General features: G+C 53.8%; 5 protein-coding genes across 5 annotated transcripts; 2 read left to right on the top strand and 3 right to left on the bottom strand.

Annotated features, from left to right (window-relative positions):
- Window positions 1-1,691: 1,691 nt before the first annotated feature.
- VTJ04DRAFT_3334 (uncharacterized protein) lies at window positions 1,692-6,846 on the bottom strand (the record flags this gene model as incomplete). Its single annotated transcript, XM_069361223.1, has 2 exons — window positions 1,692-2,879; window positions 2,971-6,846. 2 exons carry the CDS (start codon window positions 6,844-6,846, stop codon window positions 1,692-1,694), a joined length of 5,064 nt encoding a protein of 1,687 aa, XP_069221855.1.
- Window positions 6,847-7,567: 721 nt separating this feature from the next.
- Window positions 7,568-8,040, top strand: VTJ04DRAFT_3333 (uncharacterized protein; the record flags this gene model as incomplete). Its single annotated transcript, XM_069361222.1, has 2 exons — window positions 7,568-7,648; window positions 7,843-8,040. The coding sequence occupies 2 exons, from the start codon at window positions 7,568-7,570 to the stop codon at window positions 8,038-8,040; spliced, it is 279 nt and encodes a 92-aa protein (XP_069221854.1).
- Window positions 8,041-11,778: 3,738 nt separating this feature from the next.
- Window positions 11,779-12,761, bottom strand: VTJ04DRAFT_3332 (uncharacterized protein; the record flags this gene model as incomplete). Its single annotated transcript, XM_069361221.1, has 2 exons — window positions 11,779-12,485; window positions 12,563-12,761. 2 exons carry the CDS (start codon window positions 12,759-12,761, stop codon window positions 11,779-11,781), a joined length of 906 nt encoding a protein of 301 aa, XP_069221853.1.
- A 2,908-nt stretch (window positions 12,762-15,669) lies between these two features.
- Window positions 15,670-17,553, top strand: VTJ04DRAFT_3331 (uncharacterized protein; the record flags this gene model as incomplete). The annotated part of the gene is made up of 3 exons (XM_069361220.1): window positions 15,670-15,840; window positions 15,912-15,991; window positions 16,062-17,553. 3 exons carry the CDS (start codon window positions 15,670-15,672, stop codon window positions 17,551-17,553), a joined length of 1,743 nt encoding a protein of 580 aa, XP_069221852.1.
- A 439-nt stretch (window positions 17,554-17,992) lies between these two features.
- VTJ04DRAFT_3330 (uncharacterized protein) lies at window positions 17,993-19,933 on the bottom strand (the record flags this gene model as incomplete). The annotated part of the gene is made up of 3 exons (XM_069361219.1): window positions 17,993-18,827; window positions 18,900-19,025; window positions 19,098-19,933. The coding sequence occupies 3 exons, from the start codon at window positions 19,931-19,933 to the stop codon at window positions 17,993-17,995; spliced, it is 1,797 nt and encodes a 598-aa protein (XP_069221851.1).
- Between the last annotated feature and the right edge of the window lie 1,566 nt (window positions 19,934-21,499).

Genomic DNA, 21,499 nt, shown 5'->3' with positions numbered 1-21,499 from the left:
TGAGCTTGAAGCAGCAATATTGGCCTTTTCGACCAAAACACCCACCACCCATTCAACCACCCACGACCCCCCCGGCATGCTTTTTTCCTGGAAAGTTGCGTGGATTCTTTGGCTCTGAAATGATATACCAGAGCAGAAGGACGGGAGGGTGTGTGAATGATCCGTTTGAAGTCTAGAGAAGAAGAAGCGGCGGTGGTGCGGCGGTGTGTTTTGGAACGATGGACAGGGAGGGGTTATGTGGCTTGCCCAGCTTTTTCTTCTACTCTTTTTCTTCTCTTCACACAACTCAGGGACACTGTCTCTACTTACTCATTCTCCTTTTTTCTCTTCTCTTCCTCCTCTACCGTTTTTGCCTTGGATTCTTATTCATTCCACTGCTTCAACCAATTCGCTTCTTTTCTTCCCTCATATGCATATTTCTTTCTCTTTTCTTTCACTTCAACCCACCCCCACCTTTTTTCCCCCTCTTGACCAGACACCCTCGAAGACGGTGAATGTGTCATTTGTAATTTTTGTTCTCTTCTCTTTTAGTACATAGAATATTATTCCATTCCATTCTGTTCTACATAACTCATGTACCCGCCTACCAACCCAGGTGGTGGAACATCAGCTAGTTTATTGTTTACTTGCCCCTGTTTTCCCCACCTTCAGATTTATATATATGTATATACCCCCCCAAACCAAGACTTGCATCGCTCTCACACAGACAGACACACACATACACACAGAGCAAAAGAATGGCGCAATAGGAATCATTATCATTGTTGTGCTTTTATGTGCTTTCGTTTTTGTCTCAATATCGTCATTGTCATGGGTTGTTTGTGTCTCTCTTCACTATTTAACACCAACACCCATGCCATGCATACAATAGGTCATCACGCATCACAAAGTCACGCCTCATTCATTCCCCCATGTCAGGGTGTCAAAGATGTTTTTTAAAAGAAACCAACGCAATGAGTTCAATTCTCTTTACCTCTCGGGGGTATCGTGATCCTCTAGTAGCAATCCCTCCCTCTCCATTCCATTCCGTTCCATTCCCATTCATCAAACAAATCCATGAGAGAAGAAATCAAGACTTAGCCTCCCTCCCCGCCGTCTTATACCTCCCCTCCCTCTCCCTCCAATTCATGACCTGCCTTGCTGACCCTGAAGACAACGCCGCCGCCGACGATGACGATGATGATGAAATCCCTGAAATTCCATCCCCATCCCATCCCATCCCATCCCATGTGCTCCTGCCCCATGTCCCATGCAAGGGAAAAAAAACAAATGAAAAACGCACCGAAACGCCCAAATATGCTCTCTCTTTCCCACAATCCTCAACGCCATGGTCGTCAAAGCCTGGCCGATGATCGATCCCAGCCCGTTGGCGGCATCTTCATGACGACCGCATGATGAAAAAAAAAAAAAAAACGCAACGCGATATCATCAAATTCCCTCAGCGCCTCGACGATCGGACAGCCAAGGCGTCCTCCTCCCCGGCACCCATCGTCGTCGCCGCCGAGGCATCGTCGCCGCGAAGGTCCCAGGCAAAGAGCTTCCACGACGGATAGACCTTCCCGCAAGACGGACGGTCTGGCAGTCGTCAACGCCAACGCCTTCGCCTTCGCGACCCAGCCCTGACCTCGCCATGGAGGACACCTCCGACCCTTCGCACCCTTGCGCCTGCCCGCCCCATAGCAGGGGGGGGTTTAGTAGGGCATGCTTGGGATGCCGCCACCCGCCGCGCCGGCACCCCTGCTGCTGCCGCTGCCGCTGCCGCCGCCAGGCCTCCTCCTCGACGACGCAGAAGCCTTGGCCCTGCTGCTCCCTGACGATGCGGTTTTCCGGCGCTTGCTCACGCCGGCAGAGGAGTTGCTGCGGCGGGGGTTTGATGAGCCGCTGCCTCCACCTCTACCACCGGCGGTGCTACCGGCGGCGCTACCGGCCCCGAAGTAATGCGAGGCCTGTAATGCAGGATCGACTGCCTCATATCCCGCTTCGGCCTCTTGCTCCTCGTCGAGGCTCTCAAAGTCGATGAACGAGCCGGGGATGTCGCGTGGATTGGTCCGCTGCGGCGGCGGCGCAGCCGCTGTGGCGCGAGATGGGCCTTGGGCCATCATCTCGTGGTGGTAGCCCTGGAACTGGAGGATCAATGGGAGGAGCTTGGAGCCGTACGTGTCCACCTTTTTCTTGTCGATCCCGGGGATCGTGTACATCTTGGGTATGGAAGTGGTCCAGCGGAGGACCATCTCCTGGAGTTCGCCATCTGTGAAGGTAGGGACAGGCATGCCGTACCGAAGGTCAAAGTTGCCCAGGATCACGCGAGCCCTCTGGACAAAAGTTTGCAGGAAATCCTCCAGGACATCATCCGGCATAGCACCACGGAGGCCGTTGCTGCAGGAGATTGGCGGACCAAGCTCATCCAAGGTTTGCTGCCGGGCTTGCTGTTGGGGTTGGGCGCCGCTGGGGGGTGCCGCGTAAGAGGGCGCATTAGGAGGGGGGCGAAGCGGGGGAGCGGGGAAGCTGGGAGGACGAAAGGCATTGCCATCGTAGTCGTTGTTGTTGTTGTTGAAAACGACAAAACCGTCTTTCGCATATCCGCTTTGGTGTAGGCTGCGCCCGGCAGGGACTTGCTGCTCTTCCTCATCACCCTCAACAGCCATCCGACGAGATACTGTGCCCTGTCTCTTTGTGGATGGTCTTGGGACAGGTGGTGACGTGAGGAGTGTCGAAGGCGGCGGTTGTGTTGACGGAGCGGAATCGGCTTTGGCCTTCCTGCGCGTACGAGGTTTGTTCGACACCCCGAACTTCCCCTCCTCAATGTCCTTGGGCCGAACTTCCAACAAGAGCCGATCCGTGCTGTTGGGGTCCATGTACTTACGAGCTCCGATGCCGATCTGCCATAAAAATCGCCTGTTAACATACTTTGCCGAGGAAGGAGAATCGCTGACTGCTTCGACGAGATTGGGGGAATAGGCTGAACCATACCTTGAAATAACCGACCGGGACGCCTGCCCTCGTATTCATGATGACTTCCTCTTCCAAGGCTTCTTCCCATTGGAGGTGCATGATGACGCGCTGGACCTCATGCTTCTTCAGGTCCTTGCAGGTCTTGAAGCCTGGGATGCCGGCGTGCTCGGAGACGTGCTTGCTGCTAGTAAGCACTTCGACAAGCTTGCCCAAAGTGATCTTCTTCTCGGCTTTGACGACTTGAAGAACCGCCCGAGCGTAGTCCGTGTAGTCCTTCAACTCATAGAAGCCATCGGTGTCCCCGCTCGCGCAGCAATCGCACATATCGTTGCACCTAGAATTGGGGTATCTTTCTCCAAAGTAGTGGAGGAGCTGTGCGCGGCGGCAGGTGTTGGTGTTTTCGCAGTAGGCAACCATAGAGTTGAGCAAGGCGTGCTGACGCTGCCTCTCTTCAGGAGCCTTGTCCTTGTCCTCGTTAATCATGCGCCTGAGGGCAGGGATATCGGAATAGTTGAAGTAGAGGTAACAGTCAGCCCTCTGACCGTCGCGGCCCGCACGTCCCGTTTCCTGGTAGTAGCCCTCAAGGCTCTTGGGGAGATTCTGATGGATGATGAAACGAACGTCCGGCTTGTCAATGCCCATGCCAAAAGCGATGGTGGCAACGACGACCTGCACCTGGCCGCTCTGCCACATTTTCTGTATGTCCTCCTTGGTGTGAGAATCCATCTGGGAATGGTAGTGCCGAGCCACAATGTTGTGCTTCGCCTGAAGCGAGGTGGCTGTCCCCTCGGCAGACTTGCGCGAGAGGGTATAGATGATACCGCTCTGGTTCTTGTAACACCCATGGATGAGTTGGGCTATGTTCTGGACAAAACGGGCCGGTCTGACCTTGACCTCGTAGTAAAGGTTCGGCCGGTCAAAGCTTTGGGTGAACATGTCGCAGTCCTGCATGTCGAGCTGGTTCTTGATGTCGTGCAGGACATTGTTCGTGGCGGTGGCCGTGAGCGCCATGACGGGAACCCCAGGGTAGGATCTGCGGAACTTGCCAAGCTCCTTGTAGTCGGGTCGAAAGTCATGGCCCCATTGACTGACACAATGGGCTTCGTCAATGACGATACGGGCGAGCCTGTTCTTGTTGTACAGGCTGTCAATTCCAGCGCGGAAGCTGGTGCTGTTGCTGATCATCTCTGGGGTTACGTAGACAAGCTGGACGTAGTGCTCAGGGTTCTCCTTCTGGAACCAGCCCATGATGGCACGGCGATTGGTTATGGGGACGTCACCATTAATTGCATAGGCCTGGATTCCGAGCTTCCTCATATGCTCGGTTTGATCCATCATCAGGCTCAGGAGGGGAGAGATGACCAGGGTAACACCCCGGGTCTTGCCGCTCTTGATGACAGCCGGCAGTTGGTAGCACAGAGACTTGCCACCCCCCGTGGGCATCAGGACGAAGACATCCCTGCCGCTCAACGTCGCGTTGATGGCCTCGAGCTGGTTTGTCCGGAAACTGCTCAAGCGGAACCTATCCTTGAGCGCCTTCCGAACCTCCTCCGACCAAGGGAAGTTCATCAGTTCCTCGTTGATGATCACCTTTGGGATCGGGCGCGGATCTTTCGAGTCCTGAGCCTTTTTCCTGACCTGAGGGGCGGTATTACCTGCCGACTCTGACAGGGCGGGCCGGGCGCGTGGAACATTGGAGCTGACAGCGCGGCGTTGTTGCTCTTCTTCGACGCCCTTGACAATAGCGTCCATTGCGTCCTCGTCGCTCCAATCGTACTGTTCATCCGAGACAGGCGGGGCCGTAGATGGGATCCTGGCGGGGGTCGCGAATGGCGGCGGTGGGACGGGCAGAGAAGGCGCATGGTTTCCAGTGTCATCTCCAATCATATGGCCACCATAGCCGTCGAAATCAAGGGTGTCCGGATTCGTTCCAAGGTCAGTGCTGGCTGTCGGAAGCTCGTTGCGCCGAGACGGAACATTGCTTGTGGCTCCTTGCATCAGTCCTTGGCTGTTCACCAAGGTGGTGCTTCCAATGGTTGCCTGTGTTCCGGGTTGTGAGAACTTTGTCTGCGATATGAACTGGGTGTTGTAATCGCGAATGGCAGAAGGGCCTTTGTCGGAGGGCCTGGCTGCTGTGCTTGGAGGTTGCGTGGCATGCACAGTGTCGTCCTTGGGCTCTGGCTGGTCCTCAAAGTCAGAGTCGCAGATGCCAGATAAGACAAGTTTGCTGGCTATGAGCATCTCTTCCTCGCCGATGGCTTTGGTCACCTCGTCAACTTGAGCCTCTAGCTCCTGTGTTTCGAGGTCGGCTTCAAAGGCAATTCTGATTTCGTCCAGGAGCTGCTCGCGCCGATTGTTCAGTTCTTTCCACTTCTCGTAACATGTGCGAATGAGCTTTAACTCTTCACGTTGACTCGTGAGCTCCAGCTTCGCTTGCCGCACCCGCAGCCGTTCCTCCTGTGGCGCATTCTCGCTCACACGACGGAGGTAGTCTTCCGTCATCTGCCGAGATCGCGCATCCAAGAACCGTATCTTTGTCTCGCTCACACTGGGGTGTTCAAGAAACTTTTTTAGGAGGCCGCGATTAATGTCCGCGACACGGCTTCCCACAGCACGATCCGCGACACGACTTTCCGCGACGTTGCTGCGAGGATTCATTGCGGAACTGCGATCGTCCGCGACGTTGCTGCGAGAATTCATTGCAGAACTGCAATCGTCCGCGACGTTGCTGGTGCCATGAGTGAAGTCCATTGTGCTGCCTAGATAGATTTCCGGGGCAGGGTCGCAAGCTGGTTTTGGTGCTTGCTGGCTCAGAGAGTCTTGTGAGATGACAGCGACAGTAGAGCCGCTTCCAACAGCATTCGTGGACATGGAAGGTTGCGGAACTTGAGATGTCGCATGAAGGCTGGGTGCGCTGACTGATGGCTCCTCGGGGGCTGACGGTTCCTCAAGAAATGACAGCTCCCCAGGGGCTGAAGGTTCATCGAGAGATGACGGTTCCTCAGGGGCTGACAGCTCCTTAACCTTCACAGGCGGGCCTTCTTCGTATTCTTCAGGAGGTGGCGACTCCTTGACCTCCACATCCCGACCTTCTTCAGCTTGTTTAGGGGCTGATGTCTCCGTAACCGTCACAGGCTGGGCTTCTTCGTCTTCAAGATCGGAAGTTCTAAAGATTTGTTCGTGGGGTTCCACTGGCGCCACTGGTGATGACATCAGTTCGTCCTCGGAGTCGGCAATGACCCGACGAGTCCTCTTGGCGGATTTGTTGACCGCAATCAGAGGAGTCACACCAGCTGTGCTGGGCTCGTCTTCGTCTGAAAAGCTTGACGACGAAGGAGTCTTGCGCTTGCGGCTTGGAGTCTCGCGATCGGCTTTGGGCAGCTTCGACCAAGTGTTGTCCTTAACAGTTGGCTTGGCGGTCGATGAGGGAACCAGATCAATGATGTCCCGAAACTCGTTATCAGGCGCTGACGTTGTCTTTAACACGACTGGCTTCGTGGGCGAGTGTCGGGTTTTTGGCTTCTTCTTGCTAGGGCTCTTGGGAGGCTCGGCCCGACCGGCAGGGACAGGGTGCCACAGTCGCTTCTCTGATCCAAAGGCTGAGAAGGAGCTATGGTCGTCGCCTGACGTTGGAATATGGGAGTCGAGGAGTTGGTCGCTGCAAGGGTGAGCGAGGTCAACTTCCATCAGTTCCGAATCGGTATCTAGCTCGAGGTCGTCAGACTCGGTCGACATCAAAACATCCTGCGACCTCTCGGTAGGAGGAATCGAAGGATGAGCAAGCGACGCCGAGTAGGCGCGCTGAAAAGGACCAACTGGAGTGGCAGTCGGAACATCGTGAGGATTGGTGGCGTCCGGTCGCCGACTCGAGGAATTGTAAGGTTTCTGATCCATCCTCTCGCGTAATTGACCCGCTGGTTTGGCGAGTTTGACAAGAGAAGGAGTCGACGACTGGGTTGGAAGGTTTGGAGGAAGACGAGAAGATTGCGGCGCAGAAGGGGTCGCGGAGGAATTGGTGTGACGAGAAATTGTTGTCGCGAAAGAGGAAGTCGGGTTGTGGTTGGGTGGAAGAGAGGAAAAAGTTGAACCGCGGCGGGGTGGAAACAAGGAAGATGAGTCGCTGCGGGGTGGGAAAGAGGAAAAAGAGGTTTGTGTGGCAGAAGGTGTTGCGGAGGAATTTGTGTTGGGCGCAGGCGAAAGTGTGGAAGAAGTCGAGTCGCTGCGCGGCAGGAAAAAGGAAGAAGTTGAGTCCTCGCGGGGAGGGAGGGTGGAAGAAGTTAAGTCGTCTCGGGGAGGGCGGGCAGAAGAAGCTGAGTTGCCGCGAGGAGGGACGGTGGAAGAAGTTGAGTTCCCATGGGGAGGGAGGGCGGAAGAAGTCGACTCACGATGGGTTGTGGAAGAAAATTGGGAGAGAGAAGAGAAAGAAGTGGTGGAGGGGCGAAAGTTGGGATGAATCGCGGCGGGACTTGCAGGACGGGCGTGGTTAAGGTTCAGAGAAGGAAACTTTCCGGCGCCGCGGGTCGCAGGGTCGGAAATGAGACGAGACGAAATATTTTGGGCCGAAGTTATTTGCAAACCTGTGCCGAAGGGATTGGGAGCGGCGGGGAAACTGGGAATGGGCGGCGAGCGTTTGACGGCGTCGAGGAGCCAGCCCATGTGCTCGTCCAAGTTTGTCCGTGTTCGCGTCATGGGCATGGTTGGTGGGATCAATGGTCCCAGATTTTCATTCCGCGCATCCGTCAGCCAGCTGTTGTAAAACCACCTCTGTCCCGTCGAGAAGGTTGAATTGGGTCGGTGGTGAAGAGTGGTGGTGGTGGTGGTGGTGGTGGTGGTTTTGTGTGACGAGATGTTGACTCGCCAAAAGAGAGACGCGTTTGGTCGAGGTTGCAGGCGCGGCAGACGCGCCGTCAGGTGCCTGCCTTGTGGGGCCCTGCAAGCTTCCGCAGGGGTGGGCCTGCCGAGGGTGGGTCAGGGCGGGGCGCCGGGGTGTGGAGGCGCGGAAACTCCCGTCCCAACAGGCAAGGGCAGCCAGGGAGAGACGACGTCGCAGCGACGAAGTTGTCGTCGATGCGCAGAAAGCCGTGGTAGAACCTCGTGCAGACCTCGTGGCAGATCCAGTGGCAGAACTCCCGTCGCCGCTGAGGTCGTCGCCGAGGGCAGACTTACGGTGGGTGTAAACCCGTGGCTGAATCTCTCGTAACGCGGAAAGTCGACTCGCAGCGGGGGACGAACTCGGGGCGAAAAGAAAGCGCTACCGAGTTGCGAAAGAGCAAGAAATTGAATTGCTGGTGGGTGGTTTCTTCCTTATGACAGAGGGTACGCTTTTGTTGGAAGAAGGAAGAAAGTTGTTTGGAGAAGGTGTTGAGGAAGGTGAAAGAGGAAGGTTAACCACCGTATGGTGGAAAGAGTAAGTCGAAGTTGTGGGTCGGTAACTGGAAAGAGGTGAAGTCGGGTTGTGAGAAACAGGTTTAGGGAAAGAGGAAGAAATTGAAATGGTCGGTTGGGAGAGGAAAGTAGTTGGTTGGTAGGAAGTGGCGAAAGGGGAAGAAGTAGTCGGTTGGGAAGAGGAAAGAGGTTGAGTGGTTGGAAGTCGGGAAAGGAAGAATCTATGGGTTGGGAAAAGGAAAGAGGTGAGTTGTAGAGTGGAAAGAGGAAAGAAGTTGAACTTGTAGGTTGGGAAGGTGAAAGAAGTTAAGTGGTAGGAAGTAGGAAAAGAAAGAAGTTTGTGGGTTGGGATAAGGAAAGAGGTTGAGTTATAGGTTGGGAAGAGGAAAGAAGTTAAATTGAAGGAAGTGTGGAAAGAGGAAAGTTAAGTCGTGGGTTAGGAAGAGGAAAGAAGTTAAGTGGTAGGAAGTGGGGAAAGAGGAAAGAAGCTCAAGTTGTTAATTGAGAAGAGGAAAGAAGGAAGGATGTTGGAAGGGGGTAAGGAAAGACGATGAGGTTAATTAATATAGGTATGGAGGACAGAAGTTGAGTTGTAGGTAGGGACGAGGAAAGAGTTGAGTTGTAACAAGTAAGGAAAGAGGAAGAGGCTGTGGGTGAGGAAGAGAAAAGAAATTACGGTTGTAGGTCAGAAAGAAAAGAAAAAGGGTTAAGCTAAAGAAAGTATAGGAGAGAGACTAGTTGTAAGTTAGAGGAAAGAGGTTAGGATGGTAGATGGTCAAAAGAAATGGTTAAAATTACAGGTTAGGTAGAGGAAAGAAGTTAAGATAGTGGGTTAGTAAAGTTGAAGAAGTTAAATTATAGGAGATAGGTCAGGTAGGGGAAGAAGATGAGGTTAGTTGACGTAGGCGAGGAAGGAAGGAATTGTAAGCAGTATAGAAAGAGAAATAGGTTGAAGTTGTGGGTTAGAGAGAGGGGAGGGAAGATGGCTCGTTGTGGAAAGTAGGGAAAAAAAAAAAAGAAAAGAAAAGAAAAGGCTGAAGAGACTGTGGGTGAGGAAGAGGAAAGAAGGTGAGTTTTGAAAAGTATGGAAAGAGGAAGAATGGAAAGCTGTGGTTTAGGAATATGAAAGGGGTTAAGTGGTAAGAAGCAGGTAGCAACAGAGGAAGAGGTTGATGGGCTAGGAAGAGAAAGGAGGATGAAGTTATGAGTAGGGAAGAGGAAGGAGGCTAAGGTTGGGTTATAGGAAATAGGGAAAGAAGAAAGAAGTTGAGTTGTAAGTTTGGAAGAGGTAAGAGTGTGACTGATAGAAAGAAAGGGGAAGAGGTTGAAGGTGTGGGCTGGGAGGAGAAAAGAAGTTATAGAAAATAGGAAAATATGGTAGTTAACTTATATAAGGTAAGAAGAGAAGCCAACTGAAGTAAAGTTACGACAAGCAGGGAAAGGTAAAAGGTTAAAGCTGTATATTAGGAAAAGGAATGGAGTTGAGGCTGTAGGTCAACAAGAGGAAGGATGTTAGGTTGTAGCACGTAAGGAAAGAGAATATCCTTAATTTGATACAGGTTAAGAAGAACCTAAGTCGCGAGAAGTCAGGGAAGAGGAAGAAGTTAAAGTTGTATATCAGGAAGAAGAAAGAGGTTTTGTTGTAAGTAGTACCATAGATCCCTAACGGGTTTGCAGAGATGGTTACAGGGACTGTGTCTAGGTTGAGGACTATCTTGTGGCCAACGAGCCTTTTTAGCAACGTAAAGATGATATTAGAGATGGCTTGAAATAAATGGTCTGGAATATTGAAATCTCTTCAACGAGAGGGTTTTGGGGTCGACTTCCTGACCAGCTCGACGAAGCTTTCCGAGCTGAAATGGTGGTTCCTTTCGAGCACTACGACGATTCCGACAAAAGTCTCAACTACCCGCCTCTACTAAGGGTTATCAATACCTTCCTCTCCTTCCTTCCCAACAAAAGAACCAAACCATAGTTTTGGCCAAGTAGTCAGGACTTGTCTCTTCTCTGGGTGAAGACGAGGATTTGGGGCTCGACGTCTTGGCTATGGATTCCGGTCTAATATATATATATATAAAGCCTTTCTGGATAAACCACTCTCTCTTCAAGTGGAGATATCTTCGCCCTGAGATGGTCTCAAGTAGCAAGATGGTCCTAGACCCAGAAGACTATAAATCCTATAAAATAGCAATCCTATTCGAAAGATTGCAATGACGATGTTTAGGTGAAATGATCATGGACCTCTACGATCACCGCCGTGACCATGTCTGAAAGGAGAGATGGGATGCCATGGGAGGGAAAGAGGGAAAAGGGCTGGCTACAATGGGGTAGGAAGAGGAGAGGAAAGTTGAATTATGAAAAGTAGGGAAAGAGGGAGAAGCTTGGCATGTGGATTGGGGAGAGAAATGTGGTTAAGATGTAGGACGGGGAAAGAGAAAGAATGTTTAACGGTGTAGGGAAGAAAGAGGAGAGGAGTCAAGCTGTGGGGAGAGGGCAGAAGTGGGATAAATTACGTTCTTAAGCATCAGTCTCATTGCCATCTAGGAGGAAGGAAGAGGTTGGGTTACTGCGGGGTACGAAAGAAGAAGTTGAGTCAATTGAGTAAGATATCTTCACAAGTATCTTCATCAATGGTATGAGGCGGGTAGTAGGACAAGTCTAGTACCAGAATGTTGTAGATGATTGGCTTGTTGAAGCAAAGCTCGTATATTAAATATAAACCCAACCCTATGTTCCCCTGTCGTTGAGAAACCGATTGCAAGGTGAGGATCCAGCAAAGTGTAGATTGGGCCTTGAGAAAGCACAACATGGACAGGGACAGAATAGGGAAGGGGCCTTATCCGAATTAACACAGAACGTTGAATATTTGTGAAAACTGTATTATTATGTCCTCGTTGGTCAAATCTAGCTTGGCGTCTGCTACACAGTCCAGAAATTCCGTAGCCTGGTTTACTCTTCGTGCACCCCCTGCAAAGAATGATGCGCGGCGATGGCGAAAAGGCGAGGGGCTTTGTCTTGATTCCTTCAAAAGTTGACAAGCTCGACTCAACTGAGAAACAATTCGAGATAGCAACATAATTCCCTTAACTGATAGACAAGATGAAGTATCGTAACATTACTGGCTCTAGATCATGAAGGCTGATCTTCTCGTCCCTTGAGTGCTAACTACACGTCTCCCTTCTCAAAACGGGACAGAAGAGCATGGTAGGTCTTTGGGGATGTGAGCTTGTTGAATTTTGAGTCTCTACTCCCATTAAGATTTGCTCGCCCCTTCCGTAGCGAAGACATGCTACTTCTTCATCTATCATGTATCATCTATCATGGTATCAAATATCTATAATAACCACAACGCCATATCATACCATGCCATGCCAAACTCCAACTTGCTTCAACCCATCCCACCCCCCGAATCCTTCAACCCACCCCCATTAACTCATCCCATCAAACCACCCTTCCCTCCCTCTCCACCTCCTTCCCCCTCTCCGCCGGATTCACCAAAAACATACCCGTCACCAACGCCTTCCCGGCAGCCGACACCATGAGCGCCGCAGGCGACCCGAGCCGCCGAAACACGAACGCGCCGCACAGCGTGCCGAGCAGCAGCGCGACCAGGAACCCGAGCCGCCTGTTCCTCGGCCGGTTGCGCGCCGGGTGCGCCAGCAGCGCCGGGTCGATCAGCAAGTCGACCCACGCGGCGGTGGCCATGGCGGTGGTGATTTCCGTCATGCGCAGCGCCCGCGACAGGACGACCTGCCCGCCGGCGGCGGTGGCGAGGAGGCCGATGGCCCAGAGGGTGGTGGCGGTGTTGGGCTGTTCATTTTCCGATGATGATAATACCGCGGAAGAGCTTTTGTTGTTGTTGCGGCGGGTTTGTTCTTGGATGTGCTGCAACGCGGCGGCGGCGAAGACGAGGCATGTCTGGAGGAGGTTGCACAAGATCAACCAGCCGCGGCGGCGCGGGCCGACCCGGTGGCCGAGTTGGCCTGTAAGCATGGCGGCGAGCAGGAAAAAGCCGAGCGCGACGCCGATGTTAGACGTCTCGAAGATGGTCCCGTCGGCTTCGGGCAGGACGATGGCCAGGACGAGGAAGACGGTATTGCCGGTCTGGTTGGAGGCGAAGCAGTGGAAATCGGGGAAGGAAACGGCATCTTTGGTGCTGGGTATTAGTTGTTTGTGGGGACTCAATGGAGGTTAGTATGGAGGGAGGTGAAGAAAATACACGAACCTTGGAGGCCGATGCAGAACGTTAGGATGAGGAGTTCAAGCTCTGCGAGGACAGAGACTCTGACTTCTTCGTTCAGATATGTCCATGTTTTCTGAAGCACAGATGGTGGTTGATTGGTCTGGGGTTGGTGGTGGACTTCCTCCATCACTGTCTCTGCAATAGACAGATCCCTGGATGGACGCGTGCCTGGTGGCGGCATGGTGAATCGAAGGACTTCTGATCCAACACGTGGACGTATGTTGCACAGGCTCGAAGCCAAGATACGACTATACAAGTTGCTGTACTTGATACCGGTCGGTCAGGTCATCAAATCCGGGAAGCTTCATAAGACAGCGGATTCCTTATGTATTGATGTCATCCTTAACCTATGTATGTGAGTCAAGTCAGGGGTGGCATCAAAATTCTCACAAGGATGTGCATCTATGAGGCGCTCCGACGTGTGCTGTCCGAGATGGAGTTGATGCGGTCGGAGTTGCATTGCGTCCCGTGTCGGCCGCCCCGGGATCCACGCCGATACCCGGTACGAACAAAAGTCAATGGCAAAGTTGGCCGAGGCGGAATCGAGAAACGGGTCTCGAGGAACTATGAAACCGGGCTGAATGAACGACTGATTGTTCGAGAACCTTTCGTAGCCCGACATATGTTGCATATGATGCAAAATATAAAAAATTGTTGAATCGATTGAGGAGCGCTTGCCATGTTACCAACAACTCGGGCAAATTTCCAGCATCCTCAACACACCTCCATGATGATGACGACATGTCAGGTATACCAAGAAAACATGGTCCATAACGAGGCGCCAAATACCGGGGACGCCTCCCAAAGACTTTCAGGATTCCTGCAATGTCCATATCTCCCCAGACCGAGCTTGTGTGACATCAATCGGACCTGGTGGCGGGCCAAGACCGGAGACGGCCGGTGTTAGAGACCCACTCTTCCGGCAATCGGAGCCCCACTCGGACCGTGTGGCTCGGAGCTGGAGGTGGCTGTCAATGCAACCCCGACCAAAAGGCAACCACAAAACGTAGAGACTTCTTTGGACACATGCGGAATAGTGCGCATGTCAGCCTACTAGTAGAAGTACAGCCAACCTAATGGCCGGCTCCCCTAGTTTCGGCAGATGCCGTTGGACCTCTGCTTGGCACGAGGCCCAGTGTTTGGTTGAGCGAGTCCGACAGCCGGCGCCGACAACCGGGGGGCAAACAGTTGAAAACTCAGCCGCAAAAACAATTTTCCGCTTCCAAGAAAGCTTTGGCAACACCAAAGTCGCAGAAAACAACGACAACGTCTTCCAACCAACATGAACACTCAACTCATTAAGCAACTTGTGCTGAACCGAGTTTACTGGCATAAATTGGCACATGCCTGTCAATGCCTACCTTAACTCTGTACCCTACATGACCTTTCGTTGCAGCCAACTTCGGTTGCGACAAAGGCCGCATGTCCGTCTGGGTTGGTATATACAATTTTCCAGCGCTCTAAGCAACAGCCCCTGTTATACAAAATCCGTCGGACGTCGATGACATTGCCGGACAGATCGGGGTTAACGGACAATGGCAGCTCTTCGGATTTATTAGTAGGTGTCTTTTTTTCCTTTCGAATTCAACTTGCATGACGAATCTGATTCAACTCGATGCGCCAAGCAGAGGAGAGATGGCTTGCGGCATGGAGGTTCCTTGCTATCTCCCTTCGTCAATGGGTGCGTACGTTAAGTGCAGAAAAGAACGTCATGCGCAAATACCATTTTGCTAGGCGATGACCGAGTTCCAACGTGCGCTCTTCTTTTTTTATTTCCCGATGCTCTTGACTGCCTTGACGAACGGATGCCGTTGGAGCGCTCAAATCATAGCACGCCAAAGGTTGCATTGCGTTACGCTAAACCTAACCTTGTCGCGTTGCGTGGGTCGAGTTTCCGGCGTTCTCGGGGATAGGTCGGAAAGGTTAACCTCCGTGCTACCACTTACACCGCAAACACGGAGTAGTATTGCCGGGTCATTTTCCCGCGGAAATTCTGGAAATCAGGTACCAGATCGCTCCTTATCAGCCTTATGTAAAGGAGATCTATCTAGCCCGTGGAGATCAGGATGACACAGGGACCGTTATCGGCAGATGATGGGATTATGGTTCCACGACAGATGTTCTGGCCCCGGAGAGGAGGCTGGAGATTCAGCTCGAAGCCTCACTTCGTAGGTCTACTGGTCATACACTACAGACGCACATTCCTCGGGCTGCCATCGTGTTTTGGGTATTTCGACATCCAGCGACCTAACCATCTTTGGTATAAAGAATGGCGTCTCGAATGCCTTCTCTCTCTCTCTGGAAGGGAAGTCGGCGACTTCTCTGCCACCCCACCCCAGTCGAACACTAAAGTGGACATCGAAGTGTTCATGAAGACCAGCTGGGACTGGTGGCAAAGTCGTCATCTGTACTCTACATCTGAGGCTTCATGGTTATGGCTGAATCGACCACTTCATTGAACATGTCCGATTGCCTTGGAAGATAGGTGTTTGAGATTGAGGTGATCCCTGGAACGACAGACACAAAACCCAGTGCGGGCCTTCACCCGTGCCTTGTCCGAAGTTGCTCGATCGATCGATCCCATAACCTCGGACAGCTGACCAGGGTCCTGGGAAACGGGGCGGTGTTTTTTGTGGATCCGTTCCTTTAGTCACTATCTTCCATCAGTTGACAAGCGTTGAAGATTTCCATGCGTCACGCAATCCCCCCGAACGCTCCCCACGCCACGGTCACCGCCGGTAAATATGCTCATTCGGTGATTTGGGGGACCCATTTACAGATCTCCCGTCTAAACAAGTTGTTTTGTTAGCGTCCGTGGCCTGATATCGACACAGGCGGCACGGACCGGGAACCGCTAGTTTCGTCGTCGTGGTTCCTGGGGGAAAGGAGAAAAAAGAAAAAATGATACGTTGCTTCTGCTGCTGACTGCCCTGCCCGTGGCTGGAGGATGCGCTAATATATAGTAACAACTGGCAAGCCACCCGTCGTTTTGGGAATAGAGTCCAAAAGCCATATGCCAACCTCATCCTGCTCTTCTTTGCAAGTATTGTAGGATCCCCAATTGCGCTGCTTCCAGGCGCCGCGACGCTATGGGGTTCAAGCTGTCGCATCTCTACGCCGCCCCGGCCGTCAACCCGGCCAACTCCAAGGCGCGGTCAATACCTTTCCTCAACCCCTTCAACCTCTATGGACGGGTGTTTTTCTTTTCGTGGTTCGGTTTCATGATCGGCTTCTGGGCATGGTACACGTTCCCGCCTCTGGTATGACATCCCACCCTCTTCTTGACAGTCCATCTGAAGTAAGACGACGACGACGACTAAAACCCAAACAGTTGACGCATACCATCAAACATGACCTCCACCTATCGTCACGGGAGGTTGCCAACTCCAACATCATATCCATGTGCGCGACGTAAGTACCAAACACACACCATACCAAACCATCTTTTTCTCCAAGGATCACTGACTCCCCCTCCTCAAAGCCTCCTCGTCCGCCTCGCCTCCGGCCCGCTATGCGACAGGTTTGGTCCACGCAACCTCTTCGGCGCCCTTCTCCTCCTCGGGTCTATCCCGCTCGGGCTCGCGCCGCTCGTCCGCAACGCCACGGGGTTGTACGTGAGCCGCTTCTTCATTGGCATCCTCGGCGGCGTGTTTGTGCCCTCGCAGGTGTGGTGCATGGGCTTCTTCGACGACAACGTCGTCGGCACGGTCAGCGGTCTGACAGGGGGTTTCGGCGTGGCGGGCGGCGGAATCACGTATCTCATCATGCCGGCCGTGTATGATGCCCTCGTCGCGGGCGGCCATACGCCGAGCAAAGCGTGGCGGTTTACGTTTTTGGTTCCCCTGGCCATGGTGCTGACGGTCGCTGTGGCGCTGTTGGTGCTCTGCCCGGATGCGCCGACGGGGAGGTGGAGGGATAGACACATGGTCCAAGGTGCTCGCGATAACAACGGCGGATTTCCCAAGGGGGGAGGAGGATGCGAAGAATGCGGCGACAGCTCGGAACGCACCAGCACCGACACCCCCGGTGGCACCACCACCACCACCACCACCACCACCACCAAGTCCCAGCTTTCTTCCCCTCTTCAATCCAAGGAGAAACTTCCTGCCACAACCACAACCATCACCGCCAACGACAACACCGCCCCAACTCCATCATCGCCATCACCATCAACCCCCACCACCCAGCAACCACCACCCACACCCCACGCCCCAATCCTCTCCCCCCAAACCCTCTTCCACGGGCTCTCCTACTTCTCCACCTTCGGCTCCGAGCTCGCCATCAACGCCGTCCTCGCCTCCTTCTACTCCAAAACCTTTCCCTCCCTCACCCAAACCACCGCCGCCAACTACGCCGCCATGTTTGGCTTTTTGGATTTTGTCGCGAGGCCCATGGGCGGGGTGATTTCGGATTTGTTGTACCGGTTCGCTTGTTCCCGGTCCTCGGCATCCTCGGCATCGTCATCCTCGTTGTCGTCGGCGTTGTCGTCGTCGTCATCATCATCATCGGCAGAAAAGGTGGAGGCTGCTATCCCGACATGCGCCCGCGAAGGCCGCATGCTATGGTACAAAAAGCTCTGGGTGACTTTCTGCACACTAGCCGCGGGGGCCGTGCTGGTCGTCGTCGGGCGGGCGTATCCTCCCGCTGCTGCCGGGAGCGGCAACAACAAAAGCGAAGCAGGCGCCATCGCCCTGATAGCGCTGGCGGCCGTGTTCCTGCAGGCGGGCAGCGGCGCCAACTACAGCCTGCTGCCGCATGTGCCCGATCCGCGGCAGGTCGGAGCGCTGGCCGGGGTGACGGGGGCGGCGGGCAACTTGGGCGGGGTGGTTTTCTCGATTGTGTTTCGCTTCATGGACGGCGGGGAGGGGTATGCGAAGGGGTTTTGGGTGATTGGGATCGTGAATATGGCGCTGGGGGTCGGGTTGGGGTGGATACCGCCTTTGCCGGCCGCGAAGTTAAAACGGTGTAGCTAGTTAGGTCTGGGTCAAGTGGTTAGAGGAGTTGAAGAGGTTTAGATGGTGGTCCTTAAGGCTATAGATCGAGCATATACATTTCATTTAAGACGGCTTCATGTTTGGGGTTGTTTTCCTCCCCTCATGGATCAACGAACAAATATCGCCTTTTGTGGAAAGGCCATGCGAAGATTGGCCCATCGTCGCGAAACATGCTAGAAGGAAAAACCTGTCTTGTGCAATTTCTTTCCCTCATCAAGCCCTGGCAACACTTTGGTCCAAACAACTCGGCATCAATCATCAAGGTCTCAAACCACCATGAATTTCCCTTTTATCAGCTCTCGATTTCTCAACCCCAGTTCTCTTCCCTTCAAGCCACCTTTCCTTGCTTGCCTTCTTCTCACTTCTCCCCACTCCCCCGAACCAGAGACGACACATTCTTGTCCTCCTGCACCGTACCTTAAACACGCACCCCAATCCGTCCCTTCTTAGCATCATCAATAAACTTCAGCCTCAGCAGCGACGCGTTGAACGTTCCGATACGGTCCTCGTGCTCACTCGTCTCCCACTGCCACGGCGACGGCGCCCAAGGAATCCCCTGTGCGACCTTGAACCATTGCCAGAATCTGGCAAACCCCTCCTTGTTGAAGCCGGCCAGCCGTCCGTCGTTGGTTCTGCATTGGCGCAAGTAGGCGCTGAACGCCATGACGTGCATCGCGTCCACGCCCTTTCCGGAGCCGTGGAGCAACATAAAGCTGTTCCTGAGCGGCGCGACCTTGTACTGGCAGGTGATTCGACGGAGAAGCGCGGGCATCAGGGTCTCGTTGACGCCCGCGTCCGTGCTCTCCTGGAGATTGAACGCCACCGTGCGGAGGATGTCGAGTCCTTTATCTTGCCAGGTTTCGCGGTTTCCGGTGTCCTGCATACCATTACCACCACCACGGCCGGCAGCGGTGGGGTCGGCGGGACGGATGTACCAGCGGAGACCAAGAAGGAAGGCGAGAACGTTGGGATAGTCGGAGCAGTCGTTGAGGGGTCGGAGGGGGGCGTTGACGGCCTCGAACGTGTACTGGATGCCCAGCGTTTTGTTGAGGGGCGAGCTGAGGTCGTTGATGCGGATCGCGGGGATTGTTTCGTAAGGGAAGCGCTCCATGATTGCCGGACAGATGCCGTCGCGGCGCTCGAGGAAGCGGACCAGCGTGTGCAGATCTCGCGGGGTGACGTCGCGGGTCTGCATGGGGAATGGGCCGGGGAGGGTGGCCTCGGAGAAGAAGACGGCGGGGCCGAACACGAAACTGGGAACGGGCCAGAAGAGTCAATACCAGGAAAGATTGGGAGACGGAAAGACATTGGGGATTGAAACCTACCGGACGCAGCCTGCACCGAGCAGGGTGACGAGGCTTCGGTTGACAACCACCGGGTCCGGATCATGGCAGGGTCCGTTGTAGTTGTCAGCATCGTAGGTGACGAGGGTCAATGCGCGGCCGAAACGACTGTTATCTCCTTGTCAGACCAACAATCCCCTCCAAAACACAGCCGAGGGCCTAGAGAGACAAGACACTTACCGTTCAGGCAGGATCTTAGGATCCAGGAGGCTCTGCGTCTTGTACTTCATGACGTCTGGAAGTCCCTTCCTCATGCTGTATTTCCCAAGCTCGGTGGGATCAACCAACCACCAGTCCTCCTCATCATCGCCGCGCCGCTTAGCCCATTGAAACCTGGGCTTGTCAAGAGAATACGGAAACAAGACGACCCGGAATCTGTCCTTGGCCGGCCTCATCCTGTCGGAATACTCCCCCGCCAACTGACCACAAATATGACCGTGGATCGTCGCGTCCGCCATCTGGCACGCTTCTGAGCAGTACCTCGCCGTCTGACACCTGAGGCACTGGAGGAGGCCCGGCTTCTCGCACGACACGCACAGCGTGGCCACATCGCCCTCAGTGCGGTTGCGCGCGAGGTCCTCCTCGAGCACCTCGAGCGTCTCGTACTCGGTCCACCCGCTGAAAGTCAGCGGGCGGGCCGAGTAGTCGTCGTTGTACACCAGGGGGTTGTGGACTTGCGTCACAAACAACCCCGAGGACGACGACGACGACGACGACGACGACGACGACGACGACGACGACGACGACGACGACGAAGACGACGAGGGCCGAGTCGGCGGCGGCAGCGACGACTCCCCAAGCAACGACGCCATTGACGAGGACGGCGACGGAGACCAGTGCTCGACGCCGCACGAGCCACCAGCGGCGACGTCACAACCACAACCCGCCACAGGGTTCGAACCCGTGGAGGGGGCGGAGGCGGAGGCGGAGCGGGCAGCAGCGACGGCAGCGGAGGCGGCGAACCCGGCACCACCGGTCACGGGTGCGTCACCCATGGCGAACTTGTCGTCCTCCATGGCGACGAAAACTTAAAGAAAACTTAAAAAAAGCTTTTGTTGTTGTTGTTGCTGTTGTTGTTGCTGGCGGTGCCGGTGGTGTGTCTGTGATCGAGGGGAAATTGGTGTTGTCGGAAGGAAAGAGAAGAGAGAAAGGAAAGAAAAACTTTCAATTTTGACCTGCGAACCGAATTCCAGCTCGGACCCGCGCGCGGAGAACTCTAGGGCACCATGACAGATCCATCGTCAAATCACACGGCTCGAAAGTGAGTCTCGGCGAAGCTTCGGCCATGGTGGTTAGGCGGGTTCTCCATGAAGTCGTGGATAGGGGGTGCGAGTGGTGCGGAAAGGTACCGGCGGAGCACGGAGTATGGAGAGGTTAATAAAGTTGGAGGCGGGAGGGCGCTCTCGAAGACGAAGCAGTGATCCGCACGATATGTTCTCATCACTCGAGTGCCATCTCATGAGAAGAGGACTCCTCAGGGGCGCGGAGCCGGCTCAGGGCGAGCGACATTGAAAAGTTGGCGGAATTCCGACGAGGGTAATTTGGCTGAATGAATGATAGCTGCTCCCGAATACAGAGTTTTGTGATGTGAAGAGTGATTCCTCATTTTGAGATGCCATTGCTCCTCCTCAGGAGTATGAATCCCAACTTGGGGTGAATGGCACAGAGACGCTGGCGGAATACGGAGAGGGCAATAGCGTTAAAAGAGTGACAACACTGTTAAATACAAGGTTGACAATCTAAGAGTGACACCTCATCTTGAGATGCCATCCCCTTGAGAAGGTTGGTTCTCAGGGCGCGGATCCCGGCTCAGGGCGAGAGACATGGAGAAGCCGCCGGAACACCAAAGAAGGCGACGGAGATAAAGAAATAATGGCTGCTCTTGAAGAGCGTAATAATTTGAAGAGTGAATCTTGATTTCGAGGTGCCGTCTCTTGGGGAAACTTGCTCATTGGCGAGGGTTCGGGCAAAGGGTGAATGGTACAGAGACGCCGGCAGAGCATGGAGGAGGTAATGCAGTCGGAGGTGTAATGGAAATCTCAAATAGAGAGAAATGATTTGAGGAATAAGTCCTCATCTTGAGATGCCATCCCGTGAAAGAGGAGCTTTTTAAAGGCGCGAGCACGGGTTCAAGCGAATGGAGAAGCCAGCGGAGCATTGGAGACGGGAGGATAATGGAGTTGGTGACATAGGTTATGAACATTTTAAAGATGAAGAGACGCAACCCCAAAGACGAATATTTCGATAACCAAATCCGGCGGAAGGGGCAATGTGAGAGGGTTTTTAAGGATTAATTCAGAAAGAACCACCTCACCTAACTAGTTGCCATCCTGCAATCTCCACAAAAGAACCTCATGAAACATTCCCACCCATCTACTTGAAAGTGCTCACCAAACCCGGTGTTGGGATAACCAGCCTTGGATACTTGAGCATGACCAACACTTGCATCTCTTCACACACAGGAATATCAGAAAAGGGGGTGGCCCGTGCGCAAAGTAAACAAATCCCATGGTCGCAGCACAGCAACGTGCCAAGCCATGCCAAGAATATGACCCACCACATCCTTTTCTTATCGATAACCA

Source organism: Mycothermus thermophilus, assembly GCF_041956435.1.
Source record: "Mycothermus thermophilus strain CBS 625.91 unplaced genomic scaffold VTJ04scaffold_2, whole genome shotgun sequence".
In the NCBI taxonomy this organism is placed as follows: Eukaryota; Fungi; Ascomycota; class Sordariomycetes; order Sordariales; family Chaetomiaceae; genus Mycothermus; species Mycothermus thermophilus.
This window is presented reverse-complemented; position numbering and strand designations above follow the sequence as displayed.